The 23,291-nt window shown below is 52.2% G+C and overlaps 1 protein-coding gene across 4 annotated transcripts in view; it reads left to right on the top strand.

Moving 5' to 3' along the window:
* NTNG2 (netrin G2) overlaps window positions 1–23,291 on the top strand; it is a 65,816-nt gene that overhangs the window by 18,225 nt on the left and 24,300 nt on the right. For all 4 annotated transcript variants that reach the window (XM_014942717.1, XM_014942716.1, XM_014942715.1 and 1 more), the window contains 3 exons: window positions 4,675–5,318; window positions 17,129–17,301; window positions 19,106–19,132. In XM_014942717.1, the coding sequence (XP_014798203.1) occupies window positions 4,675–5,318; window positions 17,129–17,301; window positions 19,106–19,132 (844 nt within the window). The remainder of the gene's footprint in view (window positions 1–4,674; window positions 5,319–17,128; window positions 17,302–19,105; window positions 19,133–23,291) is intronic.

The following is a 23,291-nucleotide window of genomic DNA, read 5'->3' on the forward strand; positions in this document are numbered from 1 at the left end:
GCAGTTCATTAAGACAACTTGTCCTCAATGAGGCTTTTGCAATTTGCCCCCTGGGGTTTTGCCCCTTTGGGCTGAGTTGAGGCTGAGAAAGGCTGCGGCGCTCTTTGCTGCACCCTCAAGAAATGAGCAACCAGAAGAGCATGCTGAAGAGCTGGAAACCTGCAACACCTAGTTGCTGTGAGGACATTCACAACTGATTTAATAGCGTGAGACTCAAAGTGAACTGGTTTATTTTAAGCTCGCCGAGACCAAGTTTGCCTGGCTAATGCATTCTGACTTTTAGATTGAAGACGTAAATATCTTGAGACTTTGGACAGATTCTTTGGAGGACACACGGCTTGGAGGAGGAAACCATATTCAAAAATAATACCTGGAATTGTTTCAACAGTGCTATAACTGATCTTACCAGGACCAACGGAGCAGCCAAAGTATGGCCATCTGTTTCCGCTCCCCCCTGCCCTCTCAGCTGACTTCAAACCACCCCACCAGCAGAAAATGCATTGAGCATCCCGTGGAGGAAGGACAATTCAATAAACCTAAAACCAAAAAGGAACACTTCATTTTAGCAGAGGAAGTCGTAGTGACGTGACTCACTTGGTGGCTTTTGAGGCTCTCCCCCACCTTTCAGCACTGTCACTTAGAGGTTATTTTTGTGTTTGCCCTGTTAAAACCACATAGATCTCAAGCCGTGTGCCGCCCCAGAGCATCAAGGTGCTAAAGACCTCTTTGGGCTTGCTGCTTACTGAGCTGGTCCCAGGTTGGGATGTACAGGAGGCATCAGGGATTATGCACCTCCATTCCCTCATCTCTGGGATGAGCATATGGGAGACAGGCAGAATTTTGGCTCCACTTCTTCCTGCTCTTGACCCCTGCCAGGGACATGCCTGGCCAGCTCTGTCCCTCCAGACGGGACACCGGGAGGGGGATCACGCTTGCCAGACTCAGTTGCTTCCCTCAGTGCTCCTGGGACACCTGTCCCACCTCTCACCCTGGCCACCTTTTACTAGTCTGAGTAACATTTTCTCATTGTGGTTTGGTCACAGAGCCCTTTCCTTGTGTAATTTGGCCATTGTTTAAGGAAGCCTCCAAAGAAAGCCTTGATAGGAGCATCATCGCTAGCCCTCAAAGTGAAGCTGGCCACCATGGCCATACTGGGGACAGCTCTAGCAGGAACTACTCAGTGGAGATTCATCTTACACCAGCTCAAGGACTTTGCCAGCCCCAATGGCTGCCACAGGCAAGGAAAGAAATCCACATAGCAAGAGTGCTCTTGCCAGGATGGTCCATGTACACAGGCTCCTCCTCATACAGAGCTGCTCTGAGCAGCAAGGGGTAGGGGGGTTATTGGGGAGCTTTCTGTTGCCACCTCAAGCCAATTCCCCACCAAAGCCCACCGAGACGCTGCACTGCTGCACCCTCCTTCAGACAAGAGGTTAAAATGGACCTTCAGGATGGTCTTTTCAAGACCGTCCTATTAAGCCATCTGTATGACCACATTGGCAGGAGGACCATACTGCAACACAATATGTTGCCTCAGCACAGGAAGCGTATTCAGAGCCCCCAGCGCTTCAGCTGATGGGGACTTTGCTTCCTTTTTCTTTTACGGCTGTAAAGCTGTGCTAAGAGGCAGCTACATCCCCCAGCAGGAAGCTGTGTCTCATTAGCAGAGGTAAACAATTCCTCTGAACGTGACGAGTCAGGAGAGCATATTAAATATGTCAATATCTTAGGTTTTTTTAACCCCCGCTCCAGAACAGCACGTCACAGCAGGAGAGGACCCCCCCAGTGTGGCTCAGAGCCCTGCTGCACCCCAGATGCCATCTCCCCTTGCTCAGGGCATCTCCTCCTCCTTGAGAGGAGAGTGGGGAGCTCCTGGGCAGGTCCCCTCACCCCTCGTCCTGACCTACCCGAGCGAGCCTGAGCACACGCCATTGATTTCCCTTGCTCAAATGGCACAGCTGAAAGTGAAAAATAGTAAAAACTATAGCCGTTTGCTTTTAAAACATCGACCAAAGCTTTCATTTAGTAGCCTCCCTGCTCCGGGGACGGGCACCGCACTGGAGCTCAGCAGCTCCGGCTGCAGCCCTTCCTCCCAGCACACACGGAGATGGCAAAAGCCACACGTCGCTCGTGTTGAGGCTGTAACAGGAGGAGCAAATCCCAGCACGGCACTCGTGGCTCTACCGTCGGGCAGATGCTTGCCTGAGAGCAAGACAATGTTGAAAACAGTAGGAGTTTTGCCCTGTTTTATCAACCGGCTTCTGCTGCTTTCCCTGGCAGCCTCACACACACACACACGACACATGCTTTATTTACAGGAGTGTCCCCTTTTCTCCCCAAGGCCCCCATCGTATCCCCTGCAAAGGAGCCTGGTGCTCACGTACGGATCAGCTGCTCGCTATTTTGTTTTATCCCTGCTGCTGGCGGAGCAGCCTTCTGTCTTATTTACAGCGTGCTACTCACACGCTGCTCAGAAGAAGGAATTATTTATGGCCTCCTGAGCTTTTCTAGGCTCCTCGGCGCTGAGGCCTCCACTCGCTGTGCAAACAGTTGCTCGCATTCGGCGCGTGTCTCCGAGCTGCGGGGGGACACCACCAAAGGCCCATTTTATAGACACAGAGTGGAGAAGCTCTAAGTACTTCCCAGGACTTTTGGTTGCCCAACTGGAGGTGGCAAAGCCTGGATTTTCCAAAGCACCTCATGTTACACATTGTTCTCCACATTCAAAGCAACAGCCACACTTTGCATCCAAGAGCAGCCATTTGTGCAAGCCAGATCCCCTCCTCTGCTTGGCCCGAGGTAGACATGGGGCACCCTAAAAGCAGGTCACAAGCACTTAGACTCCAAGTTTCCCAGGTCAAAGCAAGCCCATGGTGCAAGATGACTCCCTGGCACCATAGACACCAGAGCAGTCTCTTCCCAGGCTTGCAGTGAGGCTCTCCCAGCCCTGGGACACAACCAGCCTGGGCAGACCACAGCCCTGCACCCCCTTTGTTTGAGCCCAAAGGTACCAGCAGCAGCTCCCTGAACCGCAGCACTGCTCTGGTGTTGCAGGAGGTCCCCAGGGCCAGGCAGGAGCCCGCTGTTCCCCAAACACAGAGCCTTCCACCGGCTCCGAAACACACACAAAACTTCCACAAACCAAACAGCAAAACCTGGCTTCGGTCTTACCTTGCAAATTCGTTGTACTCTGGATGGTCAGACCTCACACCCCAGCAGCCTCCTTGCCTCCAGCCATCATCAGCTCTGAGCAGCTCCAGCTGCTTTATCACCTCCTCCTCCTCTGCCAGGTGGCCCTGCCTCCCTGACGAGGGTCCCACCGCAGCAGAGCCTGCTGTCCTACCAATCCCTCTCCCTCCCCAGTCCTCTGGACTTTGAGTCCGAGAGGGAAGTAAAGCTACAGCAAAGAGATGTTTCATATGCAAAAAAAATTTGCAGCGTGTTGCAGAGGTTTTTTGTGGCTTCATATGCAAAAAAAAAAAAAGATTTGCAGCGTGTTGCAGAGGTTTTTTGTGGATGGTACCCACTGACACACAGCCCCACATCATCCCCAAGGCAGATTTGACCCACACACTCCCAGAGGTGGGGGCTGCAGGGCAAGAGAGACCCCAGCTTGTAATGATAGACTTTAACACCTGTAGGGTTGAGCAATAAACCCTTTGGCACAGCCTCCAAAACTTAACTTCTGGCGTGTGACCTTGATGGTGTGTCCTTAATGCTGTTCAGCACGTGTGGATGCGGGCGTGTGTCCCTGCAAAATATGCAGCCTTGGCCATGTGCTGTCATTTGTGGGCAAACTGGGATGGCTGGACCTTCTCTCCCGTTGCCCAGGCCTGCAGGCAATGAGTGACGTGGCAGCAGACATTGTTGCCTGGATGGGATGAGCCGTCCTTCCCCCTGTGATCCCTGTGGGCAGGCGAGGACCATCGCACCTCCCGCCTGTGCTGGGGAAGGCAGTGTGACTTGGGGAGCACCTTGTCCCCATGGCCAGCAGGGCTGCCAGGCACAGCTACACAACTTGGTTCCTGCAAAGGCAGACATTAGCTGACGTTCCCTTCTATTTGTCATGGGTTTATGCTCCACCAGAAGCACAAATCTCTGCTCTCTCCACTACTGCTCAGTCCTGTCCCAGCTTGGAGCTGATGAAATCTGGTTTCCCTCCTCCAGCTTGCTCAGAGGCACTGGGGTGATGGAGTGTCCCCAGCCCATTCGGCGTCAGGAGCCACCAGAGGCACGGATGTGCTTTGGGGATTTCAGCCATTCCGTTCTTGCAAGGGAGCAGGGGTGAACGCAGCTTTCCGTAGGCTTGTAACTTGGCCAAGCTTAAGTGAAGTTTCTCAGAGACCATCTCAGGGAAAGAGCTTTCTATGAAAATTGCCCCCATGCCAAATTGAAAGGCCCTTTCCCGAAGGACCTTTCAAAGGAAACAGCTCAGCAGTTCTTACAGCAAAGGCAAAGCTGTCTTAAGCTTTCTGTCTTAAATTCACACTCAGAAACAGCATCACCCAGAGCCAGACCCCTGGCAATCTCCAGTGCAGCCCAGCAGTTAAGATTTGACAGAACAGGTAAAACGAGGGCCCCGTAGTGGTGTGAGCTCAGTTCCTGCCCACCTGAGATGCCCACACGATGCCCAGGCATTGCCTTCTTCTCTTGTGACCGTTGTTGTTGTTCTAGGAGAACCCGTACCTGTGCAGCGATGAGTGCGATGCCTCCAACCCCGACCTGGCCCACCCACCCAAACTCATGTTTGACAGCGAGGACGAAGGGCTGGCCACGTACTGGCAGAGTGTGACGTGGCGCCGGTACCCGGAGCCGCTGCTGGCCAACATCACGTTGTCCTGGAACAAGAGCATCGAGCTGACGGATGACATCGTGATAACCTTTGAGTACGGCCGGCCCACCATCATGATGCTGGAGAAGTCACTGGACAACGGGAGGACTTGGCACCCATACCAATATTACGCAGATGACTGCATGGAGGCCTTCAGCATGCCAGCACGGAGGGTCCGGGACCTCTCCACCACCAGTGCCAACAGGGTCCTCTGCACGGAGGAGTATTCCCGCTGGGCGGGCTCCAAAAAAGAGAAGACCGTCCGGTTCGAGGTGAGGGACCGCTTTGCCATCTTTGCTGGCCCTGACCTCAAGAACATGGACAACTTGTACACCCGGCTGGAGAGCGCCAAAGGGCTCAAAGACTTCTTCACCGTGACCGACCTGCGGATGAGACTGCTGAGACCGGCCCTGGGGGGCACCTACGTGCAGAGGGAGAACTTGTACAAGTACTTCTATGCCGTCTCCAACATTGAAGTCACTGGCAGGTAACTGCGTTTCTTTGGGTGCCTCTTCTCGGAGGGATGAGAAGAGGGTTACTGTTAGAAAACTAAGCCATCGGTGTTTCTGTTGACAGATAAGATTATCGGTGTTTCTCCCTGTAATCGGTGTCTCTCCCACAGCAGGGCAGCATCAGTAATAAAACAGTTGTGTCCTTGCAGAGAACAGCTGGGGCACCTCCAAGGCTGTGTCTGAGAGAAGGGCTGTGCCCTCCTGGAGCCGGCACGGGGGGAGCTGGGACATGGCCTGGAAGGACCATTGGGATCTGAGTTCCTTCTGATGCCCTGTCCCCAGCTGTGCAAACATGGGCAGCTTCTGCCCCAAAATCTTAGGGGTGATGCTGGTGGATCTGGGGGGCAGGGGAGTGAGGAATGATACTCACCCCACAGAACTCCAGCTCAACACCATACAGGCAGGATGGGATCTCCCGAGTCAGTCCTGCACCCCTGGAGAAACCCCAGCTCCGGCAGATGAAGTTTCAGGTGAGGGTAAACCCCCTGACAGATCTGGGGCAGGGGAAGGCAGGAGGGGGTTTGTTTCTCCTGGTTTTTTGTTTTTCATTTCTCTGTACGGTGCCATATGTTACGTTATGACATCAACCAAAAAAGCAAAGTAAGGTGGAAAAATGCCGAGATGGCTAATTTCCCATCCAGCTTGTGGATTCAGCTTGTGCGAGACTTTCAGGCGAGAGGGGAAAAAAAAAAAAAACCTCCCCATCACCCACCCCGTGCTAACAAGAATCACCACAGCGACAGAGGAGCCGTTTGTCTCGGTTCCAAACTCTTTGCTTCTGAGACGTGCAAGCAAAAAATGTTTTGCAGGTGCCACCGAGGCCGGCTTTGAACGGGCTCCAAGGGGAAGGAAGCTGCAGCGAGGGATGGGAGAGCCCTTTGCTCCCGCGGGGGGAGGCAGGGGTGGGGGCAGCAGCAGGCAGGGGGGCTCGGTCGCCTGGCTGGGATGAGCCACCATGGCCCTTGGCTCGGCTGGCAGCGTGTCAGGGTGCCCACCCAGAGCTCGGGGAGGAGATCTGGGGAGCTTGGGCAGGATTTGGGGTTTTGGTGCGTTTTGCTTCTGGATAAACATGTGCAGAGAGACATTTTATACCTGCCCATAAGAAGTGTTGCCGGGTGTAATCAATATCTAACAGCTCAGGATGGGGCAAAATAGCAAAGTAAAGAGGGTGAAAGCAGGCAAAGAGAAGAGGAGAAGCCAGCATGTTGCCTTCCCCTCCACCCCAGCCACAGCCAGTCCTGTCCCCCTGCTCTGTCTGACATAGCCCTGCTCCCCCTGGGCTGCCCCCAGGGACTCTTGGTGGCAGTGACAGTGGTGGCAAAGCCACAGGGATCAGTTCCCAGCCAAAGCCCACGCTGACCGGCACAGCTGGCAGGAAGGGTTGGAGCTGGTGTATCAATTTATTCGGGCTGATTTGACTCAGGAACAGGGACACAGAATTTTCAGCTTAGAAAGTGGTAAATTAAGATTAAATGGTTGGTGCCCTTGTGCAATGACCTTCGGCTTCCAAGCATGGAAATAACCAAGGACTTGTTACTGCACCTGCAGCAGTTTCAGGATACTTGATGCTTTAAGATACATGTTAAAATACTCTCAGTGTCCCGTGAATGCCTTCCTCCCCAGAGGCTGTTACTTCTCTGCCTGCCTTCTGCAGGATATGTCACTTCAGTACTTTTGACTTCCAGCCGTGCTGGTGAGATTCTCCACAAACCAGCACCTTGCTGGCTGTCAGCTTGTCTTCCTCCCCCCACCAATCCCCCAGCAGGTTTTGAACTCACTGTCCAAATTTAATACCATTTAATAGCAGCAGAAATTACTTCAAGAGATAAAAATCCCTAAAAACTTTGTGAAAAGAAGCAACCGTGGCAGGGGAGGAAAGCCCCTTCAAACACCCCTGGGAGACGAAAGTGGGGGGGGGGAGCACAACCTCTACGAGACATCTGAGACATTTAATAGCAGCAGAAATTACTTCAAGAGATAAAAATCCCTAAAAACTTTGTGAAAAGAAGCAACCGTGGCAGGGGAGGAAAGCCCCTTCAAACACCCCTGGGAGACGAAAGTGGGGGGGGGGAGCACAACCTCTACGAGACATCTGAGAATCCACAGTTGCCTGCACCCTGGCGAGGGAAGGTGGGGCTGTGAATGCCTGGTGGAAGCTGCAATGCTGGAGGACACGAAAGTGGGGAGCACAACCTCTACGAGACATCTGAGAATCCACAGTTGCCTGCACCCTAGTGAGGGAAGGTGGGGCTGTGAATGCCTGGTGGAAGCTGCAATGCTGGGGTTTTTTTTGCTGGGGCCCAAATGAGACGGGTTGGGGTTTGTTGGCTGGTCATTGGCAGCCCCCCCAGGCGCTGGCTCGCTGCCGGCGTGGCCGACTGCCCGTGGCTGCTGCAGAGCAGCAACTCCCTCCCGGCTCTGCTCCCAGAGAGATGCCCAACAGCAGCTCCTCAGATGCAGCAGGGCCTCAGGGAGGAGAGGGCTTTTCCTTGGCCAGGGGACAAAGAAAAAATCTGAAATCTGCTTATTTTTTTCCATCCCGGACTCCAAGTCCTGAGCTGGACTGAGCCAGCTCTGGCTCTCCCTGCTCGCTGGGCTGGCCCCCAGGAGAAGGGGACACTCATCCTGGATAAGGAACACATCGATGTCTGTCCTGGGCTGACTCTTCCAGCACCGATGGGCACCGGCCAGGCAGAGCCACTGGCTGAGGAGCTGTGGATAAGTGGTGTATAAGGTGAAGAAGTTTCATGTGAATTAACTCTGCTCCTGTGATTATTCCGGTCCCAGCAAGCAGGTTTTTTTCACTGGAAAGCAATCTAATTCCAGCTGCAAGCAAAGCCAGTTACAGTGCGAGGACTGAAACCAAATTAAATCTTGTGTATGGCTCAACAAGGGGTGGGTTATTGAGGGGAAGACAGGAGAAATCAATGTCAGCGCTGTGCAGGGAAGGGGGGAGGCAGGGCAGGCTGGGCTGGGATGCTGCCTCTTCCAGGACGTGGGAACAACCATGTTTGAAGAACAGGAGGAAAATGCCTAGATAAAAGGGGGGGGTGGTGCTAGGGATCCACTACAGGGGCCATGGAAAACGAGAGGGAAGATGACTGTAAAGAAATGAAGGCTCAAAAGCAGCCAGAAAAAACCCACCAGGAGGGAGAGCAGAGGAGCTGGTGACTTAGAGATGTGAGCTGCAGTGTGTGGCATCAGACAAGTGGTGTGTGGCATCAGAGGAGCGGTGTGTGCCATCAGGGTGTGTGGCATCACCTGTGCCCCCACATGGCACCGGGATTTTGGCAGGCAGCTGGCAGTGCCTGCAGGGTGGTTGGACACTGCAGCTCCTTTCCAGTTGATGCTCATGGTCAAGGGAAGAACAAAACGCCTTGGTCTCAGAGCAGTCTGTGAGCCTTGGGGGGCTTCTCATGCCACAGCCTTAGCTGGTGGCTTCAGAGAGGTGTCTCTGATATACCCAGGCCCTTCACCCCTCTGCTTCCCACCAAGGAAACCCCCTCACCACGATCTCCCAGAGCTTTTGGGAAAAGCAGAAAGGGAGCAAAGGACTTGAGGAGAAGGGGAAGGAGTTTGCTGCTTTCTCCCCTTCTGTAGGCCAGGTGGACTGAGGAGGTTCAAGAGTTTATGAGGATCTCCAGAGGGTCTGGTGAATCCTGAGGGTCATTGCTTCCTTCCTGGCCGTTGGTGGAATGAGCTGGTGCTTCAGGGTCCCCTCTGCTCCGTCAGCATCTCCTTCTCCCACACCCTCAGCCGGATCCATTTCTCCGTTCATGGCTGACAGTTTATTTTTACTCTCTTTCTTCTTGGTATCTTTTTCTTTTCTTTTTTTTTCTTCTTTTCTCTTTCTTCTTCCATCCTGTCCCTATTGATCCACAGAGTAACTGGAGATGCAGAGGAGTCAAGACAGGAATAGACATGAGCAAGCCCTTGGCCTGTGTGCTTGTGCGGCTGCCAGCCGGGTGGGGAAGGGAAGCGGAAAGACTTTTCCCCACAGATTTCTATTCACCGCTGAGTTTTCTCCTCGGTGCAGCAACGAGCTCGGTCATCTTCTCAGGAATGGGTGAATGAGCTTTCCTGGCTGCCAGGACTGACAGTGGGCACGATGAAAGCCGCTGCTTCTCTTTCCATTACACACCGTGTCTCTTTGGAGTAATTTTTTTTCCCCTCTGTAACGTCAGTCACCGCGGTGCTCAGCAGGGCACGCTCCATCACGGAGACGTTAATAAGCCATAATTGAAGTTAATGTGCCATGGCCAGGACATGTGGATCCAGTTAGGAGAAATCAGATTGAGCAGAAGTGAATCAATTTTAGGCTGATTATTAAGATTTCTCTCCTTCGTCCTCCCCTGCCCCGGTGCATGCTCTGTCTGTCTGTCTGTCTGTCCTGCCTGTAATGAGCAGCCCCCAAAGGAAGGCAGGAGGGAGTGTTACTCATCACTGAGCAGCTCCATGTAGCGGTGTCTCATCTCGGGCTTTGCTCAGGCCAAAGAGGCACCAACAAGAAGATGAGGTTTCCAGTTTTGTAATGGCATTTCCTTTCCTCTCTTTGCCAATTGCTTTTCTGAGGGTTTCCTTGACTTCTCTTTGACTTACACAAAAGAATTGAAGGGAAAGGCCCTCTGTGCTCCCTGCTTTGATCCCTGCCTTCCCCTTGTGTGGTTGTTGGTGCCATGCACCAATGCTTTCCAGGAGGCTTTGCTCTCTGCCTGACCTGGAGTGGAGAGCTTGTGCTAGTGGAGCAGAACAAATTTGCCCAGCCAGGATGAGGCACTCCAGACCTGCAGAATCAAGACTGTCCCCCAAAGCACCTCCTCCAAGAAATTGAGCTGGTTAATTGTCAATGGTACCTACATGGAAGGGATACATTTTTCTGCATTCTTGGTGACTCTTGAGGTGTGGTGATGCTCGATGCTGTATTGCTGTTAAATACAAAGCAATTCCTGCTCAGCCTGGTGCTGCCTCCTGCTTCTGTCCTCCAGGCCAGTGCAATGATGGCAGCTCTGTGCACTTCCCCTGTGGTGTAGCTCAGCTCAATCCAGGGGTACCAGCACAAAGCACATCCCAGCTTCCCCCAGGCTTCTTTGCCACGCTTGGACATTCCTCCTTCTGGCTCTGTTGATGAAGTTGTTGGAGAGCCTCCAGCTGATCTTGACTTCTCCAACAAAACTCTCTCTAAAAGGGAGGAGAGAAGCACGTTTAGTCCATGGAATAGTCTTTTGTCGAGAGTCTTAGATTCTGTGTAATGACCGGTGCCCCCATTGCACGTCTTTCCCTGAGGAGCAATGTGGGACCTACCAGCTGCACCACTGCTGCTTTGCCAAAGAGGGACAGGCAGGGACCTGGGGTAAATGACCTGTGAGAACGTGCATTCCCCAGCTGATTTTGCCCAGCCCCAGTGCTGGAGCATCACCCAAACATCCCCCAAGAACAAGCCCAACGCCCCTGCAGCCACCTGCACCCATGCTCAGCAGGGTTGGGAAGACCAGACCACAAAACCCAGGGTGAACCTGGCCCCACTCCTTCCCCCACAGCTCCTCACAGCCCAGCTTTGGGTCCCAGGAGGTAACAGCATCCTCGTGTCAAGGACGGCCAAGTCTCTGCCAACGGTGCGCCACGTTCCTCGGCCCGTCCTCGCCTCCGTGCTGGGCAGCCCCCGAGAGCTGGATGGCTGAATTTCCCTGGCATTCCTCCAGGCTGGAATTAGCTTGAGTTCAAGCAAAATCTTGCTCTTTGTCATATAGCTAAATTAAGTTAATGCACAGCAACTGTTTGCTTGGCTTTCCTTGAGTCTCGTGAAGGTTTATACTCCCACTGCAGCAAGATGGAGGAGAAACTTGCCGAGCGGGAGGGAGGGAATTAGCAAGAAACCCAGAGAGCTCCTCCTTCCCCCAGACGCCCGTGACACTTTGTCAATAGCCGGAGACAGATGCCCAAGGTCTTATTACCTGCTCCTGGCTTTGGTTTGTGAAGGTTTTTATTTCCCCTCCGATTTTGTTGCCGAGTTGCGTCCGGCCCTGAGCAGATAATAGAATTTCATCGATAGACTGAGAAGGTGATGTATGTTAAAGCACTTAATATAAAGAGACTTCTACAGGAGCCCAAATTCAATTTGGCCAATGAACTCAATTGCAGGCATTATTGCATTCCAGGAGAAGACCAAGAGCATTTATACACATTACTCTGCAAATATTTATGCTCACCTATCCCTGTGATGTCCTCTTCACCCTTCCTCCCTTCTGTTGCCTGACCCCCTAATGGGGAAGTTTGGTTTCGTGTTTGCTTTTTAAGACAGCTTTGAATGTAAATAATGTTCCACCAGTCAGCAGGATCTTGACAGCTGGTGAGTGTCAACTTATTTAAAATAAATAGCCTCTCGAATGAGAACAGCCAGCTAGCGTGCTCTCCACTTTGGCATCTCCTAAATTGTCTCATCTTTGTAACCCAAACCTCAAATCATTTCGAAGGGCAGCGAAAAGGGTTCCGACTCATCCATCCCTACCACACAACCAAAAGCGAAAACCCACAAGGGAGAAAAAACACTCACAACATGTCCCTCTGACCCAACCCAGGGTTTTCTTTTCAGTTTTTTGGCTCTGCAAGAAGCAGTGAAACCCAGAAGCTTCTCTCCCTGCTTTGAGCGGAAAGAAGCAATGCATTAAAATCGCTTTTCGTCCCCTTCCAGCCCCTGGACCGCAGGTTCAGTTACGCTCCCAGCCTTGCTCCTGGCATGAATGAGCCACCGCTGCCTTCTTCAGCCCTTTCAGCCCAGCTCTGGCTGCTGGCGATAGCAAACCTCTGCCAGAGCAATCTCCCAGCAAGGCCAATCCTAATATAACTGCTCTCCACAAAGGGACCGTAGTTCTTCTGTAGCCCAGCCATTAGAAGCTATTTTTACCTGCTTCTGCACGCACAGATGGGCCAGAAACAATCCAAGCTCAGCGCCCGCTATGCTTTGCCCAAAAGATTTGCTCCCTGCTTTTGCTGAGCTGCCAAAACAGTTGCAAAGAAGCAGGTAAAAAGTGGGTAAGTCACGGCCAGGCAGCTGCCGGAGCGTGCTGCGAGCAATGGCTGGGGATGACAATAGAGAGAGGGAGAAGAGTTATTCATGTTTCCCCGAGAGCCGAGATCAGTTGAAACATCGTTTTCCTCGGGGACGGAGAGGAAAGAGCTCCCTTCAAACACATCGTCCCCTGAGACTCATTAAAGGCTCATCAATTACAGTGAGAGCAAACAATTCAGGGGAAAGCTATCATAAGCCTTCCTTCGGATGGCAGTCATTAGCAGCTCTCCGCTGCGCGCTGCCGCTCCCCAGCCCAGCTGGGGCCAGCAGAAAGGGAGCAGGGGGGTACCACTGCCAAGCTGATGGTGGGGGACAAACAGGAGCCTGGTAGCCCAGGAGCCAACAGGAGGGGACTACAGCATCCCCAGGGTCATGCAGTTGTGCAGTAGGACCTTCATGGGAAGGACAGGGTGGAGATAAGAGCACAGGCTGGACTGGCAGGAGACTTGGAGAGGAGGTGGTGGGCACTGCAGTGGACTCCTGTTGCCCCATGTCTTCATCCAGGCTCTATTTTAAGGAGCTTGGGGCAAGGCAGGACTGGGCCATGGTGGGAGCTGGGTGATGCACAGGGATGGAGCAGCTCTCTGGGTCTCCACCTGGCAAGTGGTTCCTCCAGCCCTACCCACCACAGCAGAGTCATGGCATCAGGCCTGAGCAGGGGGTGCTGGCACCCCAAGACTGGCTTATCCCCTGTGGGGATGAAGAGATGCCTCTGCCTTTCTCTGCCTTAATTCCCTGCTCTGCAAAGTGGGGTTATGGACAGAAAAGAGGTGGTAAAACATGTAAGAATCCTTGGAAGGAAAGCAAAGGGCTGGGGTGGCTTCTTAAAATTATTTCAGAAGTCATTATTAATAAAAACTCAGGGACAGTGGCTGCTTTCCCACTGCCAGCGTGGCTCCTGCAGGTTTTCAGCACTCACCCCCACCTTCACCCCCTTCCGAAGCCTGCACATGGGCATCTCCTCCCCTCGCACACGGGCTTGGCACCAGACACCTCTCCAATCGCTGCTGTGACCTCCAGGATGCTGACTTGGAGAAATGCAGGGACGGCAAACTGTTCTTTGTGACTGTAAAAAAAAAAAAAAGAAAAAGAGAAAAAAAGGAAAAATGATGGCAAACTGTTCTTTGTGACTGTAGAAAAAAAAAAGAAAAAGAAAAAAAAAGAAAAAAAGGACACATTCCCGTAAACTTTCCTTGGCATTCCAAGCTCCACGATGTTCCCTGGTGGGGGCATTGGCAGCGTCTGACCACACTGCACCACTCCGAGGGAAGGCAGAAACTGAACGACCTGCACTAAAATAAACTGAAATAAATACCCCATCGTGCAAACAGCAACGTCTTGGACCACACATCAGTCTGGCCGCTTTAGCTGGGAACGGTGTGAGCCAGTTTCTGTTTAATGCAAAACATAGTTGCGTGCACTTGCTGATAGCCCAGAAGAGGACTTGGTTGTCCCCTGGCCATGGTGGGTGCTGTAGCTCCTGCTGGGTGTGTGCTGGGGCTGCTCTCCCCCTGTTTAATGCAAAACATAGTTGCGTGCACTTGCTGATAGCCCAGAAGAGGACTTGGTTGTCCCCAGGCCATGGTGGGTGCTGCAGTTTCTGCTGGGTGTGTGCTGGGGCTGCTCTCCCCAGGGCTGTGCCCCACTGTGGGCTGTAAATTCTCACCGAGAAACAGCACTGCCACCACTAGCCTTGACCCACGAGCTGGAGAGGAGAAACCCTCCCAGCTCTTCAGATCTCCTCCGGAGCCAAAGAGACCATATTGCAACCAGCACTTTGCTGGAGCGGCCCCGGGGCTGGAGCGGGGCCATCTCTGCCTTCTGCAGGACACAGCGCAGGTGTCTGCCCCACTGCTGCTATTAAAGCCTCATTGCTAAGTAGCTCCTAACCTTTCCCTTCATCCTCTCTTTCCTACGATGGCTGGCCGCCCGAGGAAGATGAGCAGAGGCAAGCAGGACGAGCAGCTCCCACCCTGGGGGACTGGGCTAATGTCATTTACTCCAGTCTCCACCAGCTGGATCTTGGCTGGGGAAAGATGCTGTGCACAGATCGCTGGCGAGAGCACGTCCTTGGGCTGGGGGCCTGGAGGAGGAGGCAGAGAAGCCTGAAGAAGGGGTTAAAGCTGAGATGCTGAGCAGGAGCAGCAGGGAGGCCCGGATGCAGAAACCTCCACACAAAATGGGGCTGGCAGTCGGGGCTGGCTGAAGGCACTCGGCTGTTCGCTATTAAATAATGCAGCCTGATTGATTGGGCTGAAAAGTGCTGTGTTGTGGGGTCAGCTTGCTGGGGTTATAGTTCTCTGCTTAGATTGATGAGCCTCAAAGGTCGAATTCAGAAAGCAATTCCCCGGTAAAATTGATCCTTGGGATAACAAAACTTTTGCACAGTGGCGAAAGGCTGAGCAGTGAGAAAAATAAGTGACCTGAGCCCAGGCAGGCAGGGTGACCAGCTGTCTCTGCTTTCTCTTTAATTTTCCTTGTTTACACCAATTAGGAAGGAAGGGTCTTCCCTGAGAAGAGCTGTGCTCCATCACCCTTACTTGCTGTGGCTGGGGGACAGCCATAGGTACACAACCCTGTCCCCAGCCTGCTGGCAGGGCTGGTGTCCCCACTCGAGATTGGTGGGGTCAAGGACAGGACCTTCCACGTCATCCCACATTTCAGAGAAAATAACAGGGATGCTGGGCCCTGCCTCCTTTGTATCCCATTCCCCTGGGGCTCTTAAACTCCCCTTAAGATGGATTTTAAGGCTATGCCCTGGAGCTGGCTCCCATCCCCTGGCTTCCACCAGTGATGGGAGGGAGGAGAGCTGCCTTTCCCAGATGCTGTTGCTCTGATTCAGGCTGGGCCCAGAGCGGCAGCGGTGAAGCTTTGACCTGCTTTAACCCACTATCTTGCCTGCTTTGCTCCTGTCTGCTCATTTTGAAGCGAGAGAAGGAGGCCGTGCTGGGCAGACGCTGAATAATTCAGAGTCAGGCTCTGCAGCACTCCAGGGCTGGGCATCGCCTCTGCCAAAGGGCTGGGACGGCTCAGCCAAAATCCTTCCTCACCAGAGGGGACACGAAGCAGCTAAAATACAGCATCCCTTCTGTGGAGGTACCAGCCAAAGCCGCTTCCTTCCCCCGGACACTTGGATTCACAGCTTGGTCCCAGAGCACCAGTGCTGGGAGGCTGTTAGTGCTTTCAGCCGTGACGTGGCGTCTCCAGCTCTCACAAACACACAGATTCAAGTGTCTGCCTCTGCTCCGTGGACCACATTTCCTTCCTTCATCCCTTTTAGAGACTGCAATATTCCCTCCTCTGCTTGCTCAGAGACAGGGCAGGGTTGTAAGACGAGGAGAGAGACTTGCTCATCCAGCTTATGCTTAGCCTCTGAGCGGGGTTTGCTAGAATTAAGGACAGGGAGGGGAGGAGGGAGGGAAAAAAAAAAAATCATACATGAGGTCAGCTTATCCAGCCATGCGTGAGGAGGAGCACAGCAAAGGCGGCCTCAGTGGGTCAGGCAGGAGGCTGGGGAGCATCTCGGGGGGCTCCAAGGGAGAGGGAGCATGCGCGGTCCTGGGAGGGACCCGGCTCCCAGCCTAATCCAGGTTGTTTATCCCAGCACAGACAGAGCACGAGAAGAAGCAGCAGGCCATGTTTCCTCTGTCTTCTCTGCAAGCACAAGAAGAAGCAGGCCATGTTTCCTCTGTCTTCTCTGCAAGAAGTGCATTCCCCTCAGCTCTGCATCTCATGTGCAATTAGCCCTGTAAAACGAAGCGCTGCCTGGTCAGGCTTCTCTACAGTCACATAAGGCACAGCGTTACTGTTTTCTAATGGTTCTGCTTCTGAGAGTGTAAATTATTGCACAAAGTAGTGACAAACCAGAGGGATCCACTGTCTGGAATGAAATGAGAGGTTTTGGTCCCCAAAGTCTCTGTCAGATGGCTTCAGCTTGGGCGCAGGAGTCACTAGAGCCACGCATGAGTTATGGGCTCAGGCTCCGTGCTCTGCACAAGGCACCTCTGGAGTCTGAGCGACAGGAATTATTGTGCACAGAGATAATTATTCCCTGCATACTGCACTACAGCTCATTAAAAGTTTGTTAATGTTTGCAAATTGCTGAATAGTGGTTTTCATTGTTGCCTTTCTCTGATGAGGTGGGGACTAAAAGGCAGATCTTGATGGTGACACGTTCTCTGTGTTATTTTGGTCACAGCAGGCTGGGAGGGGAAAGGGTTTGTGTTGTGCAACTTCACACCACGGGAGAAAACGCTCTTGACTTCAGCACAGTGCACAGGAGTCAAGGGGCTGAGTCCATGCTAGCCATGGTCCTCCAACTCAAGCTGTCCTCTTGCCTCCAAGTAAATACCTACATCTGAGCTAATCACCCAGATTTCTGTAATAGCCTATAACTTGTGTGGCTCTTCTGGAGTCTCAGCTGGAGACACTGGCTTACCCTTAAATGGCTTGTACTAGCGCAGTCAGATGGTGGGAGTAAAATATCTCTCAACTTGGAATAGAGACTGCAGATCCACCTTGGGTGAGGACATGAACACCATAACCCCAGCACCAGGGAAAACAGCTGAGTTCAGTGAAAAACTCCTGCAGAAGGAACAGGAAAGGGGTAACCAGCCCAGCTTCACCTTTCCATTTTCATGCACGTGGACAGCACTACAGCAGGGGCAAGGAGGAGTTGTGATAATACCTGACAGCTCTTCTCCTGTGTTCCTCTTCCAGGTGTAAATGCAACCTCCACGCTAACCTGTGCACCTTCAAAGAGGGCAGCCTTCAGTGCGAGTGCGAGCACAACACCACGGGGCAGGACTGCGGCAAGTGCAAGAAGAACTTTCGCTCCAGGTCTTGGCGAGCAGGGTCCTACCTGCCTCTCCCCAACGGGTCCCCCAACGCATGTAAGTAATCTGCAGTGGGAGCCAGCCCTGGCCACAATCCCACCTTGGGCAGCACAACGCCCACAGACGGGAGCGGATTCTCACCTTGTTCTTCTCCATCTCGAATCGGTGCGGGATGCTCAGCTTTGGAAAGGGAAGCGGGTATTTACCCGTGTTTTGGCACAGAGAGAAATGAGAGAGGATCTGAGTGGATGCAGAGATAATTTGTTGGCTACTGGTACATGAGCAATGAGTCCAAAAGATGGCCGGGAATAGGAAGGACGACCTTGAGCTAAGATACAGGTCCATGGCTTTGTAGCAATGCAAATTATTGTCCCTTGCAGAAGATATTATTTAGCCACAGTGGAGCACTAGCTGGCAAGTAGTCCACAGGCTCAGCGCTGGCACTGCTCAGCTGCCGGAGCACAGGTTGCTCTCTGGATTGCTTTCTGGATCCCGTTCTGCATGTGTCGGCACTTCAGGCAAGTGCCGTGAGCGGCGGTCCCTCCGCGCAGCTCCAGTCTCATCCAATTGCCTGCTGGAGCAAGGCTCTGACAGCAGCAAAGGCGCGCAGGCGAGATGAAGGATGCATACCCGCCATCCTTCGAGCAGGGGAATTGGGGCAGGAAACATCACAGATGGGCCGGTTTCTCCTGGGTTTCTGTCCAGTCCACGTTAGCAGACTCGTTTAAATGTCATGGAGCCACAGTAGCCACTCCAGCCTTTCAAGCAGCAGCTTTGAGCATTACCAAAGAGAATCTTTTCCCTCCCTCCCCCCAAATTTTTTGAAAGATTTATGTGCTTTAAGATGATCAAAGCTGAAATTCAGGCTCCAAAGGCCGTGACGGGAATGTTTTGTGTGTGCCAGGGCTGGTAGATGAGCAGGTTCTTTGAAAGTGAACGAGCTTGTCAGCTCCCACCAAGCGGCTGCATTGCTTCAAAGGAGCCTGGGAGAGTTTCTGGTGTTGACAGGCACAGACATGCTGTTCTCTCTCTTTCCCTCCCCTCCGTTCCTTGTGTCTCTTCCTATTTCTCTTTCTCCTCTGCTCTTTCTTCTCCCATTCATCTCTCTTCCCATCTGTCACTCGGTCTTCTCCCCCACCCCAGCCTTGACACTCTCTCTGTTGCTTCCTCCTCCCCCATCAACATCCTCTTCCTCTCCAACAGAGGCAATTCTCTGAAGCTCTCTCCTCTTGGTGGCCCTACCTCTTCCATCACTGGTCCTGTGCTTTATGTTCGTGCAAAGTCGAGACTTTCCATGATTCATCCACTTGTTACAGTAGGGAGGACCATGGCCATTAGTCTTCTGGGTGCCAAAAGCCAGAATCTGGTCCTTGGATGTCTTTCGATGGGTGGGTTTGAAGCCAGTGGCTTTGTAGCATCATGTTGAGCAAATGCCACAGTGGGAAGGGTGTTCAGCCCTTCTCGCTCATGGAGAACTGCCCTAGGTACAACAAGCTCTTTCAGACTCTACCATTTGTACTTAGAGTGGCCCTCAGAAGATGTGCTTGTCCTTTGCTGGGCTTTAATGGTAGGTCAAGGAAACGGTTAACAGAAAAAGCCATCAGGAAGGACCAAACTGGTTTTTCTTACCCAAGTGAAAAGCTTGAGTTGCCAAGACCCCAGACAGCCCTGTCTGGTTGCCCCTGTGGTTTGGCAAAAGCAGCTTTTGAAGATGCTGCAGCAAACTGATATGCCTATGAGCAAGACCCCCACTAATTAATTGCTGTTCGGTCCCACGTCGTGTATCTGTTTGATTTTCTGCTGGTATCAAAGCCGATGACATCCTGCTTCCAGTGACCGGGCTTCTTCTTGTTTTTTCCAGGTGCAGCTGCAGGCTCAGCCTTTGGCAGTAAGTAAAAACATAACTGAAATGCTGGCATTTAACACCCTAGTGCATGGTCCTTGCGGATGTCACTAGGAAAAAAAAAATGGTTATTTTCTGTCCATTATCATTTTCCAGGCAATAAGTCTTCCCTAATTGTGCCTCATTTTCTGTCCTGTCAAAGAGTCTTATATTTTCTTCCTTTGACTTTAGCAGCCTCATTTTGCCTTTTCCTCTGGCATGGTTTCCCCCCATGAGGTTCGTTAGAATGGCAGCCGGAAAGGAAATAAAAAAAGACTCTTCAAAACCACCAGTGCTCGCTGTGAACTTTTCCCCCCCAGTATTGCAGACTTCTGCTCTGAGAAGGAGCTGGGTTTGAGTTATTTGGCATAGCATCCAGTCTGGGTCACCTTGGGCTATCGATAAAAAAATGTATGTAGGGTGTGTGTACAGCTGTATGTAGATGAACATATGTCTATGAAGTGTCAGCAGCGAAGACAGTAGAGCTCAGAGGGGATTTCTATTGAAAGATTGGTGGTATGATAGCACTCCTTATTTAACAAAGCTGGAGGTAGTTTGATATCAAAGAGCCTTGAGTTTTGGGTAAGCAGAAGCCTGGGTTTGGATTTTGTGTCTCGGAATTACCCTCCAGAAGAAACAAATCGGAGAGCTGAATGAATAATGAATTCTTTGGTTTGCAGGCAAGTGGCAAGAATTGGAGGAGAAACAGTTTCAGAGAAATGCAAATGTAATTAAGAGAAATGCACCTAATTGAAAAGTAGAGGATGTTTTTTTCTGGGTAAATGAACCACATTAAATTTAACTGCTTAAAATCTAAAATGGTTAAAAATTTCAAATTAAAATTAAAAGTCTCCCTTAAGTAATTTAGGATTAAGAAAATTATATATTTTAACGATCCAAAATATCCTTTGCTTTTCCGGTCAAAACCATTCTGATAACTATTTTTTCCCCACCTTAAGACAGCTTGGCATCCTTTGTTTCCCTGGAAAATGTTTCCCATCAAAATTTTCTGCTAGGAGGAAGCCGGGAGGGTGCTGGGAGCGATGTGCAGGAGGTGGACAGGAGGGATTTGTGTCCAAGGCCAGTTAAGGAGAGATTATTTAGCCTGCATAGAAGACTAGAAGTGACCTAAATTAAGTATTTAAACTAGCTCAGGGCTATTATGAAATTAAGCATGATAATCTGCATGAAGCAGCGGGACAAACAAGGACAGGAGGGCAGCAGGTGTAAGTTAAGTAGGAATTTGTGTTCTGAGTGTTATTTTAGTTCAGGCTGTTGTGGCGAGCGCGGTGGGGTGGGCACCGCACCAGGGACCGCTCCGCTGCAGCTCCGTGGGGCTCGCTGACCTTAAACCATCCGTTAATTTGCCTTGCTAAATGAAGGGTGCCAGTGGAAGTTAACACATACCCGTGGTAGGGGTTGTTTTTGATGATCCCGGGTAGTTGGCTGCCTGTGGGGCAGCAGAAGAGCCAGGGCAGGCAGGGCTCTGCCTGTGGGCACGTAGACACCAGGCAGCAGGATCCCATCTCTGCTGAGTGGTCTCCTCACCTCCTGCCCACTCTTCACCCCACCTCTGCCCAGGCGTGCTTCTGTTTCCTCTTTTCAGCTTAATTGGCAATTAGTTTATGATAGTGCTGTAAGTATTTAAGCCAATATCTGCAGCAACAGAGTAAGCTGATGTGGCCCCAGCCTTGGGGCCCCTGCACGCACACGTGCTCGCTGCATCCAGCGTCATCCAGCCACTATTGCCTTAATCCCCTCCGTGCCCCAGTTGTAAACGAGCTGAGAAATCGGTCACCAGTTCAGCCCCAGCAGCAGCAGCCTCCTGGGCACGCGGGCTGGCAAGGAAACCCTCTGTTTTACCCCAATAAGTGCTTCCCACCTCTTCTCTTTGCTTGCCAGCCTACGAGCGACCGCAGCGGGTTGCCACCACAAAAACCACCACGGTAAAAACGCCCACCACGACAACGCCCACCACCACCACCTCAACTACCACCACCACAACCACCACCACCACCACCCCCCTACCTGCCACCACCACCCAGCCAGGTGGGTGCCACACTCCCTGCCGTGCTCAGAGAGCCTGGACACCACCACCAGGCTCCTCTTCTCAGCTGCTTCCCACCCCAGCTCCTCCGGTGGCGGTGGGGAACGCGTGGGGCTGCCGTGGCGGTGGCCCTGGTTATCTGCTCTGTAGGATGCTAAAGGGACATGGATAAAAATCACCCTGTCTCGGTTCACATCCCCCAGCCTCTGGGCAGTGCTGGTTTGGTTTTCTCTCTGTTCAGCCCAGGGACACTTTGACACGTGTGACACAGGCTGGGAGCAAGCATGATGGTCCCTCTAAGCAGGGAGCCAGCTGCAACGGGTCCACTTCAAAGCCCAGAGACAACCACACTGTGGTTGTTGACGTCCTCCCTCGCCGGCTGATCTCACTCTGCTGTCACTCTGCTATCATCAGGGCAGCAAGAAGCCAAGCCAGGATTGGATGCGGGGGAAGGAATGCTTTTCCCTTTTTTGTCTCCATTTTGTGCTGTTTTGGGTTTTTTTTTAAAAAAAGAAAAGGTTTTCAAAATCCATCCCTCCGAGAGCCACTTGGCACAGGGCTGGCATGGCTGCAAGAGATGCTCTCTTACAGCTCCATCACATGCAGAGCAGGGAAGCAGGAGGCTTTACTGTCCCACCATCAAACTAAACCATGTACTCGGTCTTGCCTGACTGGAAGGAGAAGAGACTTGTAGCCTGCACTCTCCCCAACTTCTGATGGGGAAGGCTGGGTGCTGCTCTGCCCCACCAGCCACTTGCTCAGATGGGGAAGATTCCCCACAAGGGAAGCCACCAGGGAGGGCTGCTGTCACCTCCTAGGACTCACCAGAGCAACCCAGAGGCTTTGCTAAGCCATGCCAGGGATGGGCTGTCGGGTCAAGGGACAGGTTTGCTCTGTCCTTGCTGGTTCTCCCAGTCCTGTACCAAGTCCCTGTGGCCAGACTCAAGGATGTCATTCAGGCTGGCTGCATCTTCAAGGGCAGCTTTCCCAGGGCAGAGCCACACTCTAACATTCCCCAGGAGGCCACTGCACAAAGCAGCCAGGGAGCATGCGGGGCTGGAGCTCACACACACGCCAGAAACACCCTTTCCTAATTTCTAAAATCACACCGTGGAGGAAAACTTTTGTCCTTTTTCCGGGGGTTCCTGCTTCCCTCCTCTAGTGAACAAGGAGACAGCGTTTTCACTTGTCTTTTGGAAATGAGCAGATAAAACTTAACAGCAGGACATTTTTTTAAAGCTTCTCATGGGGGAATTAGACACGCATTCCTCCCCTTGCCATGCTTTCTGGGCCTGATATTTCCCAGGAGGACGTTTTACACCCACAGTATGTTAGTAACAGTCTGTCTGGGGGAGCTGCCAGAAGCCAGTCAAAGGGATGAGGAAACTTGATTGCATGTTTATGCAAATATAGATATATTCATGGAAGTACCCTGCTTGAGTAGTTAATCAGGAAGCCGAGGGTTTAGCTCCAACTTCCATGGAGTCGAAGTGACCCTGGGCAAAAGAGTGCAAGTCTCTGGTCTGTTAAGAAGTGCTCCTCACCCAGGTCCATGCTGTGCATGTGCAGGAGGAGGCTCAGCCACCACCCCTGCCCAGAGCTCCCACCATCCTCACAGTGACAGGGGACCACGTCTACACCTGCACCACACGCTTGGGGTCATTTGATTTTTATCCATGCTCACCCATAGCGACATTTTAGGTCTAATCTTTTTACAAGTGCTGTGTACGTGTGGGTGGTGTGTTTAGTGTCTATCTTGTGTGTGGTTTGAATTGCTCTGCCTCGCTTGTGTCATGCTACTGGGGCGGGCAGGGCAGCATCTCTGTGGGGCTGGGGGGGCTGGGGATAGTGTCTCCTGCCAAGCTGCTCTGAGGGACCCAGGAGACACCATGCACCTCAGGGTTTATTCCTTCTCCAAAACCTGCTTCCTGGGCAGAAAAAAAATACTTTCATAGTGCTTTCATTAACTGATGGCAAGTGACCAAATAAATAAATATATCACAGTCCAGCCATCACTTCTCTGGCTTGATAAGGGCAGGGCTGAGCTCTGAGTTCCTTGCCTCTGTCTAGACACCCTGCCCATGTTTCTGCAGAGCCAGGTCTCACCCCAGAAGGGTG

This window comes from Calidris pugnax, unplaced genomic scaffold (assembly GCF_001431845.1).
Source record: "Calidris pugnax isolate Ruff unplaced genomic scaffold, ASM143184v1 scaffold102, whole genome shotgun sequence".
Classification (NCBI taxonomy): Eukaryota; Metazoa; Chordata; class Aves; order Charadriiformes; family Scolopacidae; genus Calidris; species Calidris pugnax.